Source organism: Sarcophilus harrisii, chromosome 5 (genome assembly GCF_902635505.1).
Source record: "Sarcophilus harrisii chromosome 5, mSarHar1.11, whole genome shotgun sequence".
Lineage (NCBI taxonomy): Eukaryota > Metazoa > Chordata > Mammalia > Dasyuromorphia > Dasyuridae > Sarcophilus > Sarcophilus harrisii.
The window spans coordinates 122,125,874-122,145,009 of record NC_045430.1 but is presented as its reverse complement, the minus strand read 5'-3'; the positions used below and the strand labels follow the sequence as shown (position 1 = coordinate 122,145,009).

Here is a 19,136-nt window from a genome sequence, read left to right as displayed (position 1 = left end):
TATTATATCGGTGCAGAGTAATACAGAAAAATAAGCTTATTTATCTTTCTCTATTCCAGCAAAAAAAAAGTTTTACAGTCTTATTTACAGAAATTCTGAATGTGTCTTGGTATGTTAACATCTTCAGTGGTTTCCTATTGCCTTTAAGATAAAAGGCAAACCCCTCAACACTCTCACTTAAAAATCCTTCACAATCTGACAACAGCCTAACAGTCCAGGCAGATCTTATATTATTCTCCTTCACATGCTGCATGTTCCAGATGAACTGACAAGAATTTGGCACTCTTTTCTAGCTCTGTTGCATACTCTGTCCCCCTCATGCCTAGAATGAATCATTCCCTTCTCATCTCTGCCTCTATTTACCTTAAGCCTCAGTCCATGTGCTACTTCCTATGAGGAATCTTTTCTCATCCCCTGAGTTAACGATTTTTTTTTTGGGGGGGGGGGGGTAAATTAGTATGGATACACTTATTTGTTTACATGTCATAATAGTCTTTTCCTGCTTTTCTTCTATATACTCATCCCTTTGGTAATCTCATCCATTTCAGTAGCTTTAAGCATCACCTCAAGGCAGATGACTATCAATTCAAATCACTTTCTTTGAGTTCCAGCTTTAAAAAATGCATTAAGGCTTTTGGAATGACCTGTATGTAATTGTTTGTATACATACATAAACACCTGTATCTATATAATGTAGCCCTGCATATATATAATGTATATATACATATACTCACATATGTATGCAACTATCCTAAGTGTTATTAAAAAATAATCTCTACAGTGAATTTCAATCTGAACTCATTTTTTTTCAGCATAAATGCCCTCCCCCAAGCCCAAAACAAACCACCATTCATCAGAAAGAATTTTGTAAACATAGTTTTTTTATTTTTGTCTGACTCTTGAAAAAGAAACCTAAGCCCCACCAAAACCAGCATTTACAAATCTTAGTAACTGAACACAGAACCCAATATTCCGATGATTAGTTTTCTACACAATTACTAAACTATGTTTTTAGATTGCTTTTTAAGAGTGGAGGTCTATTTTTCTGTTTGTAACCTTGTTCTTATTTTAAAATAACAGTATCACCCTCAAATATTAAACTTTCATAGAAAACTGAAGTATTGCCTCTAGAGGTCTGAATGTCTTTTTATTTAAGTTTATTTTGAGTATTCTCATGTATATCTTTCAGAAATAAGTGCACTTCTAAAGGGACAAGGAAAAAAAACTTTAAATAAAAATAAAGTGAAAATACTGGGATAAAAATAAAATATTCATCTAGAATTTTTATGGAATAGAGACAAGAGAATGTGTTTAGGGGCAGAGGATCTCAGCTTATCAACATAGATCTACTTTCTTTGGAAATTCTAAAAAACTGAACAACTGATTTTCTTTCTTTCACCCCCAACAAAGTAGGATACGGATATTCTGTAGATCTTCCATAGACAAGCATTAAAATAATGTACTTACATGTGGAAAAAGTTTCAAAATATACAGATTCCCAGGAATATAAGTAGGGGTTAAAAAAACCAAAATAATCCAGTACATTTAATTTCATTAATGTTTTATAATGATCTGTGGAGATCAAAGAATGTTTCCAATATTTTACAATTCTTATTTCCCATCATCACCAAATAATTTTATTAAAATCAGTTTGCTAAGAAATCACACATATGACTTCTAAGCAATTCAGTATTTTCTGACAGCTCTATATTTTGGTAAATTTAAAGGAGATTTAAAGCTGTATTAATAAGAAATGTACATAAAGAAAAATAACATAATTCACTTTAATATAAAGGTGGTTTTTTCAATAAAAAAGTCAAAGTCTACATTAAAATCAAGATATCAAGAAATCTGAGTTACACAGTCTCATATATATTTAGGAAAAATAATTTATAGTAAAACTTCTGTTAATTCAAAATCATGGCAAATTTCAAAGCAATTGCTATTACCCCATTGTTTAGTGTTTTGACATTTAAATGATGTGATTTACCTGAAATATGGTACATGTGAAATAGTGAAAATTCGGTCTCAATAGTACTTTGCAAATCATCTATTTAACCTGCATCATTAATCAACTTGTAAGCTCACAAAGGACAGAGAGTCTTTAATTGCTTTTAGATAGGCACTTAAGAAATACTTTTGATGAAATGATCTGATGGATTGTGAATCACCCTGTTAACTTGTGAAGGTGAGAAAAGTGACAAGTGATAAACAAAATAAACTTTTTTATGACTTCCACTAATGAGGAATCAGGAACATTTCTACATTCTTTTCATGAAATAATCTGACAGAAGCAGGCTTGCTAAATTTTCTGCTTCCTTGCAATTAAAAAGAGAGAGTGGATATTTCAGCTCCTTTCACTAGATATTACTATTTTATTTGGCCTTCTGTATCTTGAATTAACAATGTTTTACTGTACTAATTACTAAGGCAAAGGGGAGGGGGGGGGAGGGAAATTAAGAATTGGATAAGGTTGCAATCTCCTTGAATCTTACCAAAATACCTTTATCCTATTAGGATAGCTCTTTTTAAAAAACCAGCATATCTAGTAAAGAATCCTGGAAGCTGAAAATGTTTATAAAAGGCAGTCATAGCTTTGACAAATCAGAAAGTTAGTCAAATTGAGATAACCCAAATCAAAATTTTAATAGCTTTCGCCATTAGGACACTCAATCACATGAACCAAACATGGAAAAGAAAGATGAAATCATGGATGAACACATAACAGAAGTTCAAATATTGGAACTGAACATTAGGTGGTAAAAGTAAAAGCAAATGTTCTTGAGACAGATGTGGGGTTACCTAGCAGCAATAACTGTAAAAGCTTTTAACATTTTGCATAATGCTCATATGTAATTTTTACTATTCAAAAGCAGGAAACCTCCTAAGAGCAAACCATCAGTCTAGATTCTGGAAAAAGGTCAGTTACAATAACTGTAGTAATTGACTGCTTTCATTGCTTGGAGACAAATTATTAGGGCATTCTTAGATAACGAATTTCTCTTTAACTGTTAGGTCCCTATGAAATGCGAAAACTTCAGATAGTCATTTCGGAACTAAAATATAGAGCTATAAAAGATTATCTAACTTTCAGGCAAGACAAATTCACTGGCCACATCATTAGATTTGAGAATGAATTCTTACTTCCCTCCCCCCACCCAATCCAAAAAAACCTTGGCCAACATTCACTTTGTGGAATCCATCTACTTAAACCACAGTGATAAAACTAAATGTGAATAATATTGCCCTTGAATAAATTAACCTCAGTCAAAACTCTTTCACATCCTAATATGTCATTCCCAGTGGAAAATAAAAATTCCTCTTAGTCATGAACACCCACTCAATTCAGGATCTTTGGTACATTTGGAGTATAATGACTAATGGCACAATAACACAAGTACTACCAAAGAAGAGACTTTCATTCAATGAAAGAAAAAAATATCAAGAGTTATATGTACCAACTTTATCTTTCTGGAAAGCCAAAAATAAAGAGATCTTGGCATTTCTGTAAGTTCATTATCATGTTTAGAAGGTTGACATTTAAAAAAATAGTTTAATAAAAATACACAAATTCTACATACAAGCAGTCCTCATAGTCATTTCTTAAAACCAACTTGCTATAATTAACTGAAAATAATACCATGTTCTCTGTTAAAAAAAACAAAACAAAACACAAAAAAACCAAAACCAAACAAATTCTTTCGCCTTAAAAGAAAGCAACTGGATGCTCTCTATATTATATAATTACATCTCCCTAAGAGTACACACAGGGATGTGTACAAGTCAACAGTAATTCTGGATGAAAAGTAAATGGATTAGTGTTGTTTTTGAGTGGAGGTGTTGTACTTCCTTATCCAGCTCATAAGCTTGTCACCCTGTATGGTGGAGTCTGCACAATAACTTGATGATAAACCTAATTAACTTTAAATAACCAGTGTATTTCCTATTTCTATTAAAATCATTATTTAAATTGTCTTCATATATGCTCTATGGATGTTGAAACCAATAGGGCAAGTGTTCTAACAACAACTATGGAAGATGGCTTTTATCTTGATTATCTAAATCCATAAGGTTTGCAAGAAAACAGCAATACTGCACCATGACCTACAGGTTAGCCTATGTTGCTTTAAATGATATGTGTTTCTCCTGAATTGATTAGAAGTGTTACAGTACAAAGCCACAGTACACAGAGGCAGAATGGACGTAATATGCGCGAAGGCAGTGCAGTTACAAAGGGATGTACACTCCTTTTATTCCAGTACCTTTGTATAATAAAGTTAACAAAAATAGTCAAATATTAAAAAAAATCCAGCTGGCACTGCCAACTAATTCCTGTAGAAGTCTTAGAAATCCTAATCCTGTAGAATTTCCTCTTGAAGTCGATGAGCACCACCGTCCTTGGGAATATTTATTTCAGTGTATTGTTATCTACGCCAAGCAAGCCTTGGTGATGCAGCTACCTGAGTTCTTTTGGGGTGTGGGCGTGTGTGAGTTTCATTCATAATTTCCCAGCTTTCATGTAGGAAGGGATAGAACCACGCTGAGTAAGCCCTTCAAACCGCTTATAGGTATAATTAAGAAAAACCCAGTCTTTGGATTTATAGTCCGGTTCTGTGGTATTTGGCACTGTAAAACACAGAGAGAAAGTTAACTGTGTACAAAGCAATTCCAAAGAACTTTTACAATAAAAGATAAGAACGTGAAGGAGAATGTCTTTCTGTAGTCTTTATAAAATCAAGCAAGTTCAAAGGGGTATCTTTCTTACCTGGTTGTAAGATATCAGATTCAGGAAATTCATCAAAATTTGATGTATCATCAATGCTTTTGATTTCTATGGGAATTGCTGCTGGTCTCTCCCTAAAAATGCCAAAGAAGAGCATTAAGAAGCTAGGGTAAATAGTAATATGCTTCCAGTTGCCCATTAACAAACAAACAAAAAAATCCCATTCAGAATTCTGCATGCTGTTCTCTGGGCATTACAAAAGAATAATAGGAAGTCTGTTTAAGAAATGTTATTTTAATTTTGTAATTTAAATAAAAGACTTTCTGTAATTTAAAATAAAAAACTTTATTTAATATTAACTCAATATTATCATGTACTCTATTTTCATAACTGTTGTCCCAGTCTCACCTACTGCCAAGGAAGGAAAGGAAAAATAGAGGAAGAAAGTAATACATTTACAGCAAAAATTGGAGAATCCTTTATCTAGACAAAATCAAATTGTGTCTTGTGTTCTATGTCAGTAGCTAGTTCCAACCTAATTTAGCCAAGATTGGAACATTCTGTAATCTAGAAAGTGTTCTTATCCCTTGATATGTGATCAGAAGTGATCACTTGAGAGTGATCTTTTCACTACCCCCCTCTACAAGGGAGAGGGTAGTATAGGGGAAAGAGAAAAGGGAATACAAAATATTTCTTAAAAAAGAAATTGATTATATCTGTTTGCTAAAAATGCAAACTTATAGGAAGTGAATAAATGGGGAGATTTTGGAACTGAAAATAAAACAATTAAAAAAATGAAACAGAAAAACAAAATGCAAACTTAGGATCATAGTTCTAGATCTGGTAAAGAACCCTTTAATCCAGTGACCTCATGTTACAGATGAAGCCCAGGGAAGTTAATACACAAGTAAGGGAGAATCAGAGTGAGCATTTGAACACAGATCACTTCAGCTACTATATTCAATGGTTTTTTCACTGTATTCTTCAGCAGACATGCATATAATTTTTACATGCTCAAAGTTTTGATCAAGCAAAAGTTCTTATGTCAATCAATTAAAATAGATCTGAACCAGCCTGAAGTCAGGAAGACCTGAGTTTAAATCTGGCCTCAGACACTTAACACTTCCTAGCTGTGTGACCCTGGGTAAGTCACTTAACCCCAATTGCCTCTGCTAAAAAATAAAAAATAATAAAAAAAAAAGGTCTGAACATAAAAAACTCAACAGAGACATAATTGTACATTTTCAAATTGTTTTTTAACCGCTGAAATTGATACTTTGAAGTTAGTCAATTAGCTTTAAGCTACACACTCTAATGTGAATGTAATTATGAAAAATGGATTTCATGTTTTAAAAACATCAGCTATCTACTACCACAATGAAATTACTTTTTATCAGGGTTCTAACAGGATATGATGAAACTGATCTCTAGCGTTTATTGATTTTTTTAACTTATTATATATGATCTCTCAAAAGGAAAATGTAAATAAACCAAATGATTTTCCTGCTAACTTTTACCAGATGCTTCCCTAAAGCCGGGCCCCCCCAGTGGCTAAGACAGCATCCCATATTGAGTGTGTGTGCCCCGATCAGATTAATTGGACACTCTTGGTCATATCCACAGCCCTGTCTTTCCATGGGAAGGTGACATTTAGACCCTCCCCCTCCAACAGTACTTTCCAATTTTTCAGCCAGGTAATCTCCCCACACCCCCAATGCTTTAGAGAAGGAATCCTATTGCCTTTGAGCATGGCTAGGGCAGGGATAGGACACCCCAGCTTAGGATGTGCTAAACTTTAAACTTGGGGGTAGAAGCCTAGCCATATGTTCAATTTTCTTTCTTTTTTTTTTTTTTTGAACATACCTGATGTGTCCCCAATCTACTCCTTCAAAAAAAGGATGATCCTTGATTTCCTCTATTCCACTGTTTCCAATTCTGTTTTCCGAATCAATACAGAATCTATAATATTGAAGCAAGTTATTAGCATAACAATCAAGATAGCTCTAAAAAGTTGTTATCAAATAGGTTATTTGGAGTAATTCATCTTTAACTGATGAGTATAAAAGATTCTATATTTGTAAATTTTGGAGGAAAAGTGAGTATGTCTTTTTTCACACAGAAGTGTTTAGCAAAAGATTTCTGAAAGAATGGGTAGATGAATAGGTTATAGAAATTTATAACAAGCAATTACAACACATTTTTCTTTTCTCCCACTTTTAAATTTGGACCATAATTCTACATGAATACAATTTTCCATTATGATCTTTTGCTTTCTTTCTATTTCCTTGCAAATTTAAATTATCCACTTTTCTAACAAACATTTATTTTTCTCTCCTCATTTATCTTCAAACAATGTAAAGAAAAAGAAATCCTTATAAAAAAACACACATAGTTGAATATAACAAATCCCTGTTTTGAGTACTGTGCGGACTGAATGTGGATCACAACATAGTATTTTCACCTTTTTTTGCTGTTGGCTTATTTTTTGTTTTCTTTCTCATTTTTTTCCCTTTTTGATTTGACTTTTCTTGTGCCATATGATAATTGTGGAAATATATATAGAATTACACATGTTTAATATATATTAAATTATTGCTCTCTAAGGAAGGAGGTGGGAGAAAGAAGGGAGAAAAAATTTTAGAACACAAGATTTTGGAAGGATGAATGTTGAAAACTATCTGCATATATTTTGAAAATAAAAAGCTATTTTTTAAAAAAGAAAAATACCTATTATTTATATAATCTATATGCATATATACACACATAAAATACATATGTACATGTACATGTATATATTAGAGAGCTTATAGATATGGATGGATATGTACACACACACACACACACACACACACACACACTCCAAGGATTGGATTCTATCTACTTTTTGATATGTAGGTATGTGTATATATGAATGTATAATTGAATAAAATTTTATTAAGTGCTAAAAAAAAAAAACCCTCCTCTTTTGTCATCTTTGTCAGTCTGATAGATATGAGGCTGAACATTAGAATTTCTTTAATTTGCATTTATCTGATTATTTAGTGATTAAAATTTTTTTCACATGGCTATTGATAGCTGATTTTTTTTTTTTCTTTAAAACTACTTGTTTATATCCTTTTGCCATTTATTATTGGGGAATGACTTTTAGTCTTACAAATTGGAACTAATTCCTTACATATTTTAGATAAAACCTTTAAATACAGAAACTTAATGCAGATATTTTTTCAACAATCATTTATTTCCCTTTAATTTTCATGTCATTGATTTTATTTGTTTTTTTCAAAATCCTTTTAATTTTATATAATCGAAATTGTCCATTTTTATCTTATTTGGTCCTGAACCTCTTCAGATCCATAGATTTGATAAGGAATTTCTTCCTTGTTCATTTGTAATTTTTCACATGTAAATCACATATCTATTTGGATTTTATTTTGGCATATGATATGAAGGCTGGCCTCTGGCTAAGACTAGCCAGATTGCTTTCTGGCTTTCATAGCAGTTATTTCAAATAGTGAGACCAACAAACATTAATTCCAACTTATAACACTATTTTTCAACTCATCATACAACACAACAAAACTTTCACCCATGCCTGCCATTTGCCTTGACTGGTAGCTGTCTTGGTTGTCCACTGCATCTAGGCCTGGGTTCCAGCCATTTTTCAATTCTTTCTGTGTTCATCTTTCCATCGGTGGTCACCTGGGTGTATACTTTCTGTCCCCCTAACTAGCCTTTCCTCCCCAATCTTATTCTGTAAACATAATCAAATTTATTCTGTCATTGCTCCTAGAAAGAATATGTATCAATCTAATTCCTTTAGGGTTCCCTTGCAACTTTGCAAATCAAAAATATCCCTCCCTCTTCACTACTTCTTATATACATTGTCTCACCTTTAGACAGTGTATATATATATATATATATATATATATATATATATATATAATATGCATTGCCTCCATGAAACTGTAAACTTCTTGAAGATAGATTGTCTTTGTTTTTGTAGTTGTATACAGTATACACTGTGATCTTACATTATTATTCAAATACATATATTCAATTTGAATATATAAATTCAAAATATCACTGTTTTTTTATCATCCCAATTAGGAGACAGAACAGGTTGTTGCTGAAGGTACATTCTTTATCAGTATATCCTAAATCCCAATTAGAATTGCTTAACAAATTAAAATATTCTGCTACATTTTAATTGTGCAACTTTAAGATTTCAATGAGTAATATAGATTTGGCACTAACCTGAGAATCAGGTCCTTGGCTTTCTCTGATATAGGTACTTCTGGAGGAAATACTAGAGTTTCTTTCCAGTTCATAACTTTCCTGTAAGTTTCTTGTGGTGTTTCAGAACAGAAGGGTGGATATCCTATATATCAAAGATAACAAAGTTTCATCTGATTTTTTGATCAAATACGGTAAGAATTATGAAAGTCATGACATGTGGGAAGATATAACAGACTTAATCTACTTGGTTCTGTAGGGCAGAAGCAATCTGGGATGCACAAAACCTTAATGTTAACTGACTCATTTCTGTTCTTCAGCTTATATGCACTTAGTTTATTATACTTCTTAAGTTCAATTCTTTTCCTCTATTGCCACTGAATTCACATCAAGATGGGTACTTCATTGCTGTCTTCCTATATTATTTTCTGATTTCTGCCTCTGCTTTTCACCCAATCCTTCTTATACATGGCTGGCCAGATTTATCTTCTTAACTATAGCTCAGTTCATATTAGTTTTTGCTTAAAACTTCTCTGTTCTGGTTTAATTAATGATTTAATACTACTCTACCTTTTCAGTTTTATACTAAACTGCTTCTCTTCCCTTCTTCTCCATTGAAGTCAAAGCAGACCTCTCCTAAGTCCCAGGTAGGTATTTGTATCTTTCCAGTTCTATGACTTTGTCCAACCTATTACTCATGCCTGAAATAAAATAATCTTTGCCACCTGTTCAATTCTTACCCATCCACTAAAGACTATCTCAAATACCTCCTAATCAAAGATGTCTCCCCTACTCTCCTCAATCGGAAATGGACTTTACTCCACTGATACTAATGTGTCACTTTGGTTTAACTGTTATTATTAACTTAACATACATTATTTTATATCCATTTACAAATATTATAAATATCAAATTCTCTGAATAAATTATAAGCTCTGTGAAGGCAATCTTATCTAACTTTAGATCTTCCTTAGCACAGTGATCTGCACCCATTAAATACTTAAGAAATGTTTGTTGAATTGATTAATACAATTTCAAGGTTAGAATGAACCTTATTGCTTATCTAGTCCCACCTTTCTTACATAGTTTTCTAATATATCTCAGACAAGTAGTTAATCTGGCTTGCTGCTTGAAAACCTCTAGAGTATTGTCTACATGAAAAACATGAAATTTGGAGCCAAGAATTCAAGTCCTAGTCTGAAGACTATCTCTGTGACCATGGAGAAGCCAATCAATCAGTCAGCGTTTATGAAGGACATTCTAGATGTCAGGAACTGTGATTACTTACAAGAAGTACATATTCTGTTAAATGCATGTAAGCCCTCTTAACCTCACAGTTTCATTATCTGTAAATTGGTATTTTACTTATGTCTCTCTGGACCAAGAGATAATGGACTCTCAGCAAAGAATGAGATATATATTTTTGAACACAGACAATGGGGGGAATTTAATTTTTTTTTAAAAAAACTTTGTGTATTTGTTGCATAAGTGTTTTTCTTTTTGGTCAGTGGTGGGTGATGAGTGTTAGGGTGGCCTCTCAAAAAGAGAAAAAGAAAGAAAAGAGGGTCCTAGAAACACTTTTTTTAAATGCAGAGAAGAGCACAGAAGGAAGCACAAACAGAAGACCTTTGAAAGTTACATGTTAAATTTATTATATGCTATAAAAAGAAAAGCAAGCTGCAGGTGACAGAGATTCACAGTTTTATGTTCAATCCTGTTTTCTTGTTCTACTTTGCATATGGCAATGGCAATTCTTTTTTGGTCTGTGTACTTCAGAATAAAACAATTTTAAAAATACTTCCACTACTTTGAAGAATTTTTGTGAGGAAAGTAAAAGATGATATTGCTGTTACAGCTGGTATTCAAATCCTAATATTAGTGAAACACTCAGCACAGTGCCTGGCACATAACAGGTGCTTTTAAAAAATGCTCTTCCCTCCTTATTAAGCACATACCATCTACAGGTAATGTAAGAATTGGGATTAAAAAGACAAAAACAAAATGGTCCCTTCCCTCAAGGAGCTAACATTTTACCAATGGAATACAAGACATACACAAATAAATATATGTCGATATAGACTTGGCCTTGAGGTTAGCTCTCTCTACTATATCACTATACCAAATCTGCCACTACACCTTGGGCAGAGAGAGGATCAGGGAATGTGACCCCTGAGCTGAATCTTAAAGAAAGATAAGGATTCTGAAAGGCACAGAGGAAGGAATTCTAGGTGGAGGAGCCAGTGAGATGGATGGGGACATAATGACAAACTAAATTGGGGAATAGCTAATAGCGCAATTTGAGTAGAATAAAAAGTGCTTAACAGTAAGTAATGTAAAATAAGGCTAAAAGGAAATATAATGTAAAAAGCCGTAAGAACTGGCTGGAGGAGTTCTTGTTTTATCCTGGAGGCAACAGGTAGCCACTAAGAGACCAACTAAATGATGTATTCAATTCCAGTGAAATAAGGGACTTTTTGGACCACAATTACATAACCCAACTCAATATGTTTTAAAAGAGAATAGGTACTGAATAACATATGTAAAAGTTATAAAGTATAGATAGTTAGAGACTAGACCCATCATTTCATTGGTATGAATGCTTGCTCACTTGACTTGATTTGACTATAGAGAATTCCCAGACAGTTTATTTCTTCTCTGTAACACAAAGCAGCTAGAGATAGTGACAATTAATGACCAATGTGCCATATTCAGGTTTTTAGAGCTGGCTTTGAGATTAACTATTCACCATACCACATTGCTCCTCTCAAAATATATAAAGGACTTTAAAAAAATATTTCTATCTAATGATTGTATGAACATATCTCTAAACTCTATACTCAGAAAAACATAGATGAATATATTAAAATACATTTAACATCTTTAAAAACATTTAAATATGTTGAAAATATGCATATCCACAGTTTCTATTATTATTTTTGCCAGAAACAAAAATAGAATTAATAACTTTCTAAAAACAAAAAACAAAAACCACAAGATGGCCTATTTTCTAATAGTGACTCTGTATACTTAGTATGTTCTGTCTGAGCCCTTTAAGAACAATTATGTACTGCAGATTGCAATTAATAATGAAAGTCATACCGATTAGCATTTCATACATAATCACTCCCAATGACCACCAGTCACACAATTTGTTGTACCCAGTCTGCATGAATACTTCTGGAGCAATGTAATCTGGAGTTCCAACTGTGGAATATGCCTGAAAGAAAAGACTTTGTCAAAGATACACTAACAATGTTCCTATTGAAAAATTTGGAATAAGTATTATTTAAAATGAAAAGCACTTATAAATTCTTTCAACCAACATTTACTTTTTACAAGACAGAGCTAGAGTATCTGAAGTTCAAAGATGGAGACATATAAAAGGTTTTTGATCTATATCACTACTGGGAAAATCCCACATCAATGAGATAATAAATCTATTAGAGGCAAAAGCATCAAATTTCTCTATCAAATCTTTTATCCAAAGTGATAATAAACAGCTAAAAAGATGTACATTAAACTGCTTGGCCATAGTAGGGTACTTAGTATATTTTGAAGGAACAAAGCTAAGCTTTTGGTGAAGAACTAATGAAATGACCAGACTATAAACATCAGGAAGAAGAAAAAGGCATTCTTAGGATTAATAAGCATTAACTAAGAATTAGGCAGCATAATAATTTTTGTGTGTGGCTCTATACTTTTATGTGCTCAGCACTATGCTAAGTGCTGGGAATATTAAAAAAAAAATACAAAAGATAGTTTATGCTCCAAAGAGCTAACAATCTAATGGGGGAGACAACATGCAAACAAATATATACAAAGCAAAAAATATATATAACGTAAAAGGCATTGGAGAAAGGTTCCTGTAGAAAATATTTTAGTTAGGAAGTCAGGAAGCAGGAAAGGGAGAATACTCTTAATATAGAGATTACTTCCATTGATATTGATAGGGCAGCCCATGATAACCTGAAATCCTAAAAGAATTGCCTGGGATCCTGAGAGATTAAATGACTCGTCCCACCAGATAATGTGTTAGAAGTGCAATTAAGATCCGATCTTCCAGATTCCAAGGCTTATAGTTTTTTATGCAGTCCCTCTGCTCCACCTCCATACTACATCTCTCCATTACTATCTAATACCCAAAGAAACTGTACAATTTACTTGGTTTTCCTATGCAACGTTATGGAACAACTTCTTTCCATAAATGCAAAATACAAACTCTCCATATTTTAGGAACCATGGTAATTCAAGAATTTCTGTGGCCAAAAAAAAAAAAAAAAAAAAAAAAATCACCATCAGATTTTGAGGGAATATCTGCCTTTCATCAATCGGTCATTTTCAGTTGTGTCTAACTCTAATGAGTTAGGGTTTTCTTGGCAAGGATACTAGAGTGATTTGCTCATTTGTATAGTTGAGGAAACTGAGGCAAACAGGTTAAATGGCTTGCCCAGGGTCATATGGCTAGTAAGTGACTGAAACCACATTTGAACTCAGTTCCTCCTGGCTCCATCACCAGTACTCTGTATACTGAGCCGCCTAATTTTCCCTAGTTTCTCTCCAGATCATGCTAAAAAAGGAATTCCACCCCCCACAAAACCCCACTCTACAATAATCTCAATCAGCACAACTATAACAGTCAAGGTGAAATCAATCTGACAGCATAAAGATCCTGTCTTAAAAACTACTCACCAGTTGTCTCCTATTTTTCTTCCACGTTTCTGCTTTTCTTTTTGAGTTCATGTTCTGAAATGCTAATTTTAATAAAACAAAGAATGAAGATACAGTGAAAAAGACTGAGCAAAAAAAAAAAAAAAAACCCACAAAAAATTGAACACAAAGCTTTGACTTGGCAATTTCATTCTAATAATATAAACTTTTACAACTTAAAGCAATTTCATATTGAAAAGCAACTTAACATAGTACAACAATCAAGTTCCTGAAAATAATACACTGAGTTTGTTTACTAAAAAATTCTAAAACTTACAGAAATCACTTGGTGGATTATGTGTAAGGTTCCTATAAAATTCAGTCCTATGAGCTTTCTTTAAGCCTGTGCATAGGCCAAAATCAGATAACTTTACATGTCCCTGAAAAAAAAAAGGATCTGGTTAAATCTCAGAGTACCTTTTGAGATTGATTTGTTTTATTAGATTTAATTTGGAAATATACCTTGTAAAGTATCTACTATAAGATGAATACATATGAAGATATTAAATCCTATATGATGATCTGAGAGGGTAGAGTCCCATATAATAGTAAAAATCAATAGGGATCTACAAATTAAGGAATAAAATAAGTCTTTGCATAAGCTGGAGGCTAAGAATAGCTTAAAATTTTTTTAAACTAGATTTGTTTTAAACTGTAAAAACCATTCTTAGCTATGAAGACTGATAAAACAGGATTTGGGTTTGATCCAGAAGTTAAGATTTGCTGACCCATGATTTATAAGGTTGCTGGATACTCAAACATAGTAATATTGTCATATTTAGATTCTTGATACCATATCACTCATATTCCCTACCCCAGCTTCCTGATTCTGTGAAATAAAGTGGTTTATTCTCAATAAAAATTCAATCTACCCATTTCCATTTGGAAAAATTTATAGCTAAATGGGTGACAAAAGAAGAAAGATGGTAAACAAAGGGATAGTGAGAGTGCTGTGGAAGACATGCTAATACTCTGTTGATGGAACTGTTAAGTATGCCAGATATTCTGGAAGACAAATCAGAATTATATTTTTATAAAGTTACTAATTTGTATATATTGTGACACTTAAAGGCATTATACCCCAGGGACATCAAAGGCAAAGGGAAAGGTTTGATATATAAGAATATGTTTAATGCATTTTTTTCATAGAAAAGATATGAAAGCAAAGTAAGTGCACATTAGTTGTGGAATGGTTAAAAAAATTTGTGGCATATGAATATAATGCAAGAGTACTGTATCAGGCAGGTAAGTGGTACAGAAGGTAAGAGTGCTGAGCTTGGGGTCAAGAACCACCTGAGTTTAAATTCAGCCTCAGACACTTATTGAATACCTGTGATACCTGTCTCACTTTCCTCAACTATAAAAATAGGAATTATAGTAGCACCTCTCTTACATAGTTGTGAACAATAAAACTGAGAAAATATTTGTAAAACTTTTACATAACACAGTGCCTGGTACACAGTAGGCAACTAATCAATGCATGCTCCCTCCCCCTCCTCATAAGAAATAGTAAATATGAAGAATTTAGAGAAATTAGGAAAATCTTGAAGTCTTCCTAAAGAACAAAGTAAGCAGAACCAGAAGAACAATTTAAACAGCAATGTAAAGGAAAACAATGTCAGAATTCTGATCAATGCAGTGACCAATCATGACTATAGAAGACTGATAGTGAGGTCAGCCTCCTATCCCTTGGCAGAGAGGTATTGGACCACAGGTGTGGAACGAGGCATACATTTGCAGACATGACCAATGTGTTGATCTATTTAGCTTGACTATACTTATTTTTAATAGGAGAAAGTGCTATGGAACATTTGCAGGTGGGGTTGAAAGTCATCGGGAAGTGACAATGAAATATAAAAAGAAAAGACCATTATTATCAATAAAAACATTAAGGGGGAAAAAACCAACAGCTCCATTTCTTTACCAAATTATAACCAGCAGGTTAAGAGCTTATCAGTTCATTCACATGCCTTGGCATCCAATAAGAGGTTGTCTGGTTTGATATCTCGGTGAATGAACCCCAACTGGTGAATTGCATCGATAGCCAGAACAGTCTCTGAAATATAGAACTGGGTTTCTTCTTCTGTCAAGGTATCTTTCTTCATTAGTAATGTCATCATGTCTCCTGAATGGTGGAAATTAAGAGGCATGTTATATGGAATGCCTCAAAAAGGGAATTAATTGTACTTAGAGAGTATCCTCCAAGATCCCTTACATTGCTAAGTCTACGATCCTATCATTCTGTGGTCCTATATGTGCAATTTCTGTAGGATTCTGTAGTCGATGTCAGTTCTATACATCTTCAACATCTGGGGGAAAGTGTTTACAATATAAACACCGTAGGGATTTGTTCCTAGAAACCCACCATCACCTTGGAGCTTCAATGACTATTTGAATTCAAGCTAATACTAAGTTCAGAGACCCAGCCAAACTAAGTCAAGCTGTAGAAGACTAGTCAAGGTTCCTAGTTATCAGACATCAAAAAGGCAGGAAACCCAAGAATGGCTTCATGAACAAAATCTTCACTCAAGCCTCAAACTCTCCAATAAAACTCTAGATTGAAGCAGAAATGGGCAGCAAAATCATTGACAATGACACAATTTCCTATCTTGCCCTGGGGCTATTCATAGCTTTCTACTTCAAGGGGTAAGCCTGAAAGCAAAAACTGGGAGCTCTAAATCCCTGTTCTTATTTCTCAGACTCTGTTTTGTAGCATTGCTTTCTCCCCTCTGAAGCCCCAACTGAGGAGCTGCCTCTCTTCCTTTCTCTCTTCCTGCTCAAATTTCCATCTCTGGGAGTCCCACCTTCTCTTTAGCTCCCTGCCTTTCTTCACAACTTCCTTGATTTACTTGTATCAAATTTCCTTCTGTTTTTCTGTTACCTATTACTTGAGCACAAAGACCTCACACTCAAGATTTTCCAGGACTTTCAAGTAATCTATATATACACACACTAAAATAAAATAAAAACCATTAGGAAAACAATGTCCATCAAATTATTGTCCTATGTTTATGTCTTACATTCCTACAAAGAATAAACTATATTTTTTCTCTATTTCCTCACAACTAACTGACCATTTACAATCTGGCTTCTGATCCTATAACTGCAGAAAAATGCACATTCCTTGATAGCAGAGAATATTTAATTTTTTAAAAATCTATATCCTTAGCATTTAGCTGAGTACTCTGCATGTTATGAGTGCATGTTACAGGATAAATGTTTGAATTAAATCTATTTCACATGTCAGATAATTTCAAACTTACATCTTTAGCTGTTCTTGGAATTCTGCATCACATCACCTGCTCCCAAGCCCCAGATATATTTCTTTGTGGTTATTTTAGAATCTTTCAGTTTAAGGTTCAATGTAGGTGTCATCCTCCGAAGCCTCCTCTGATGTCTTCAAATCAAAGGGTTCTCTCCTTCCTTAGCTATTCCCAGAACATTTTACCTGGATTTCTCTTTTTCCTTTCCTCCCTATGTGGCATCTAGGATTAATTTAGTATCTCTAAAAGAATGTAAGTTACTCTATGCCAGAAACTTTTTGTTTTTAATTATTTCTTTTTGGTCTTTGTATCCTAACTCCTAGCACGGTGATTAGAAAAGAATAATGCTTAATAAATGTTCATTGAATTGAATTTATCTTATAAAAGTTGTTAGACCTTGTGTCCCAATTTGTGGTCTCTTGGACCTCTCCTAGAGAGAATTTAGAAAGAAATCCAGAATTAAAATTAATAAACATTTATTAAGTGCCTATTACATTCAAGGGACTCCACAGAAGAAAAAAAGATAAAAATAACAATCACTGTCCCTCAAAATGCTTATATTCCTCCAGAGAATATTATATTCTACTGGAAGAAAAAAAACTCTTAGATGCTTTATTCATATATTTTTTTTTAAAGTTCTATTATTGTCTCTTCTTTCATTGAATCTTGGAGAAAGATAAAACTGTTTTTTGTTCTTTCTGTTATATTCTGATAGGATTAACAGCCATTCTAGTTATGGACAAGGTCCTCTCACTGGACTCATGGAAGAGAATGTTTAAGAAAGAAAATAACCATGATTCTTAGAGAACTATCTTTTTATGTTTTACTCATGGCTAAAATGAAAAATCAGGCTTTGTAAAGCCTGGAATTTATTCTCTTATGTAAGCAGATCAAAGATGCTTTAAGATTCAAAAGAAGGTTTTCTTTTTTATATAGTCTTATTTTACTATGTGGCCCTTGTTGGCAGGCATTAAAAATATTTTTTAAAATTTTACTTAAAGGTTCCACTAAGTTTTGTTTAAAGTGAGGGTCCCATTGCTGGAAAAAAAGAAAGTTTGAGAACTAGTGGCCTAGAATATTTTCATGGTCAAAGAATATGAATTATGTTGAATTAGTAGAAATGATATTCATTGAACTAAATCTTTCCATCTCAAGCTAGAAATGATTCTAGGACATAAAAAAGGTCCCTGATTCATTAATTCTGTAACTAATAACTAAAGCACACAAGCCAACCTCTATATAAATTAATATTGCACTTTCTATCATCAAACATAAAAATGACATGGTTGCATTGGTTTGTCACTGCTCTTGTGTTTGTGTTTACCTCCAGGGAGAAATTCCATGATTAGATAAAGATTCCTTTTATCTTGAAAACTATAAAACATCTTCACAACCCAGGCACCATCTGCTTCTACCAATATATCTCTCTCTGCTCGGATATGGGCCACCTAATTTTAAAAAGTAAATACAATACACATTAATATTTAATTTTGATAAATTAGTTAGTTAGTGCTTTTCCTGCAGTAATAAGGAGCTCTAGGATTAAAAGAAAAAAAAAACCCAGTGATCTCTAAAATATCATATTTAAAAATAAGTTTATTATTCAGTTTATTTAAGAGCATTTAAATCCAAACACAGGAAATCAGAGGAGAAATCCTTAATTGTAGCCTTATTTCCTGACACCAGATTAAGTGAATTTACTTACCAAAAGTATAAAGCAAAGGTGGGAATTTTTAATTCTAAGCTTTGAAAAAGTATTTTAAGACAACAAATAAAGGAAAAATGGCAAACTTTTATAATGTATCCACTATAGGCTCAGGAAATTATTACATTAGCGTGAATAAAAATGTTTGGATTATTTGTAAATGTCTCAAAGCCAAGTTAGAAATTATGTTCCTCCAAAGGTATCCAAAGGCTAAGGAGCACAGAATATCACAGGAAAGATCAGGGTACAGTATTTTGCTTAAATGAATACAATGGTAAACACTATCATTGCCTGGATACAAATGAACACCTGACAAAGTAGAAACGTATTGTGTGGACATGTTTGCATGCATGCATGCATGTATGTGTCCATCCTCAAACCATTTTTTCATTATTACAGGGAGGAAACTCCCTCTATTAATCCAGATCAGTTATTGGTTTGCATCTTAAGCTAATAGAAACTCTAGAAAACTTGGAGATGGTACAAGAACATGAGCAAAATTATT

At 33.2% G+C, this 19,136-nt stretch overlaps 1 protein-coding gene across 3 annotated transcripts in view; it reads right to left on the bottom strand.

The window, feature by feature from the left end:
• Positions 1–860: 860 nt before the first annotated feature.
• STK38L (serine/threonine kinase 38 like) overlaps positions 861–19,136 on the bottom strand; it is a 110,164-nt gene continuing 91,888 nt past the window's right edge. For all 3 annotated transcript variants that reach the window (XM_031938496.1, XM_003771399.4, XM_023504696.2), the window contains 9 exons: positions 18,251–18,374; positions 15,634–15,788; positions 13,941–14,043; positions 13,646–13,707; positions 12,056–12,173; positions 8,978–9,101; positions 6,587–6,682; positions 4,766–4,857; positions 861–4,626 (listed from right to left, as the gene is read on the bottom strand). In XM_031938496.1, coding sequence (XP_031794356.1) covers positions 4,499–4,626; positions 4,766–4,857; positions 6,587–6,682; positions 8,978–9,101; positions 12,056–12,173; positions 13,646–13,707; positions 13,941–14,043; positions 15,634–15,788; positions 18,251–18,374 — 1,002 coding nt within the window. In that variant the 3' untranslated portion in view covers positions 861–4,498. The remainder of the gene's footprint in view (positions 4,627–4,765; positions 4,858–6,586; positions 6,683–8,977; positions 9,102–12,055; positions 12,174–13,645; positions 13,708–13,940; positions 14,044–15,633; positions 15,789–18,250; positions 18,375–19,136) is intronic.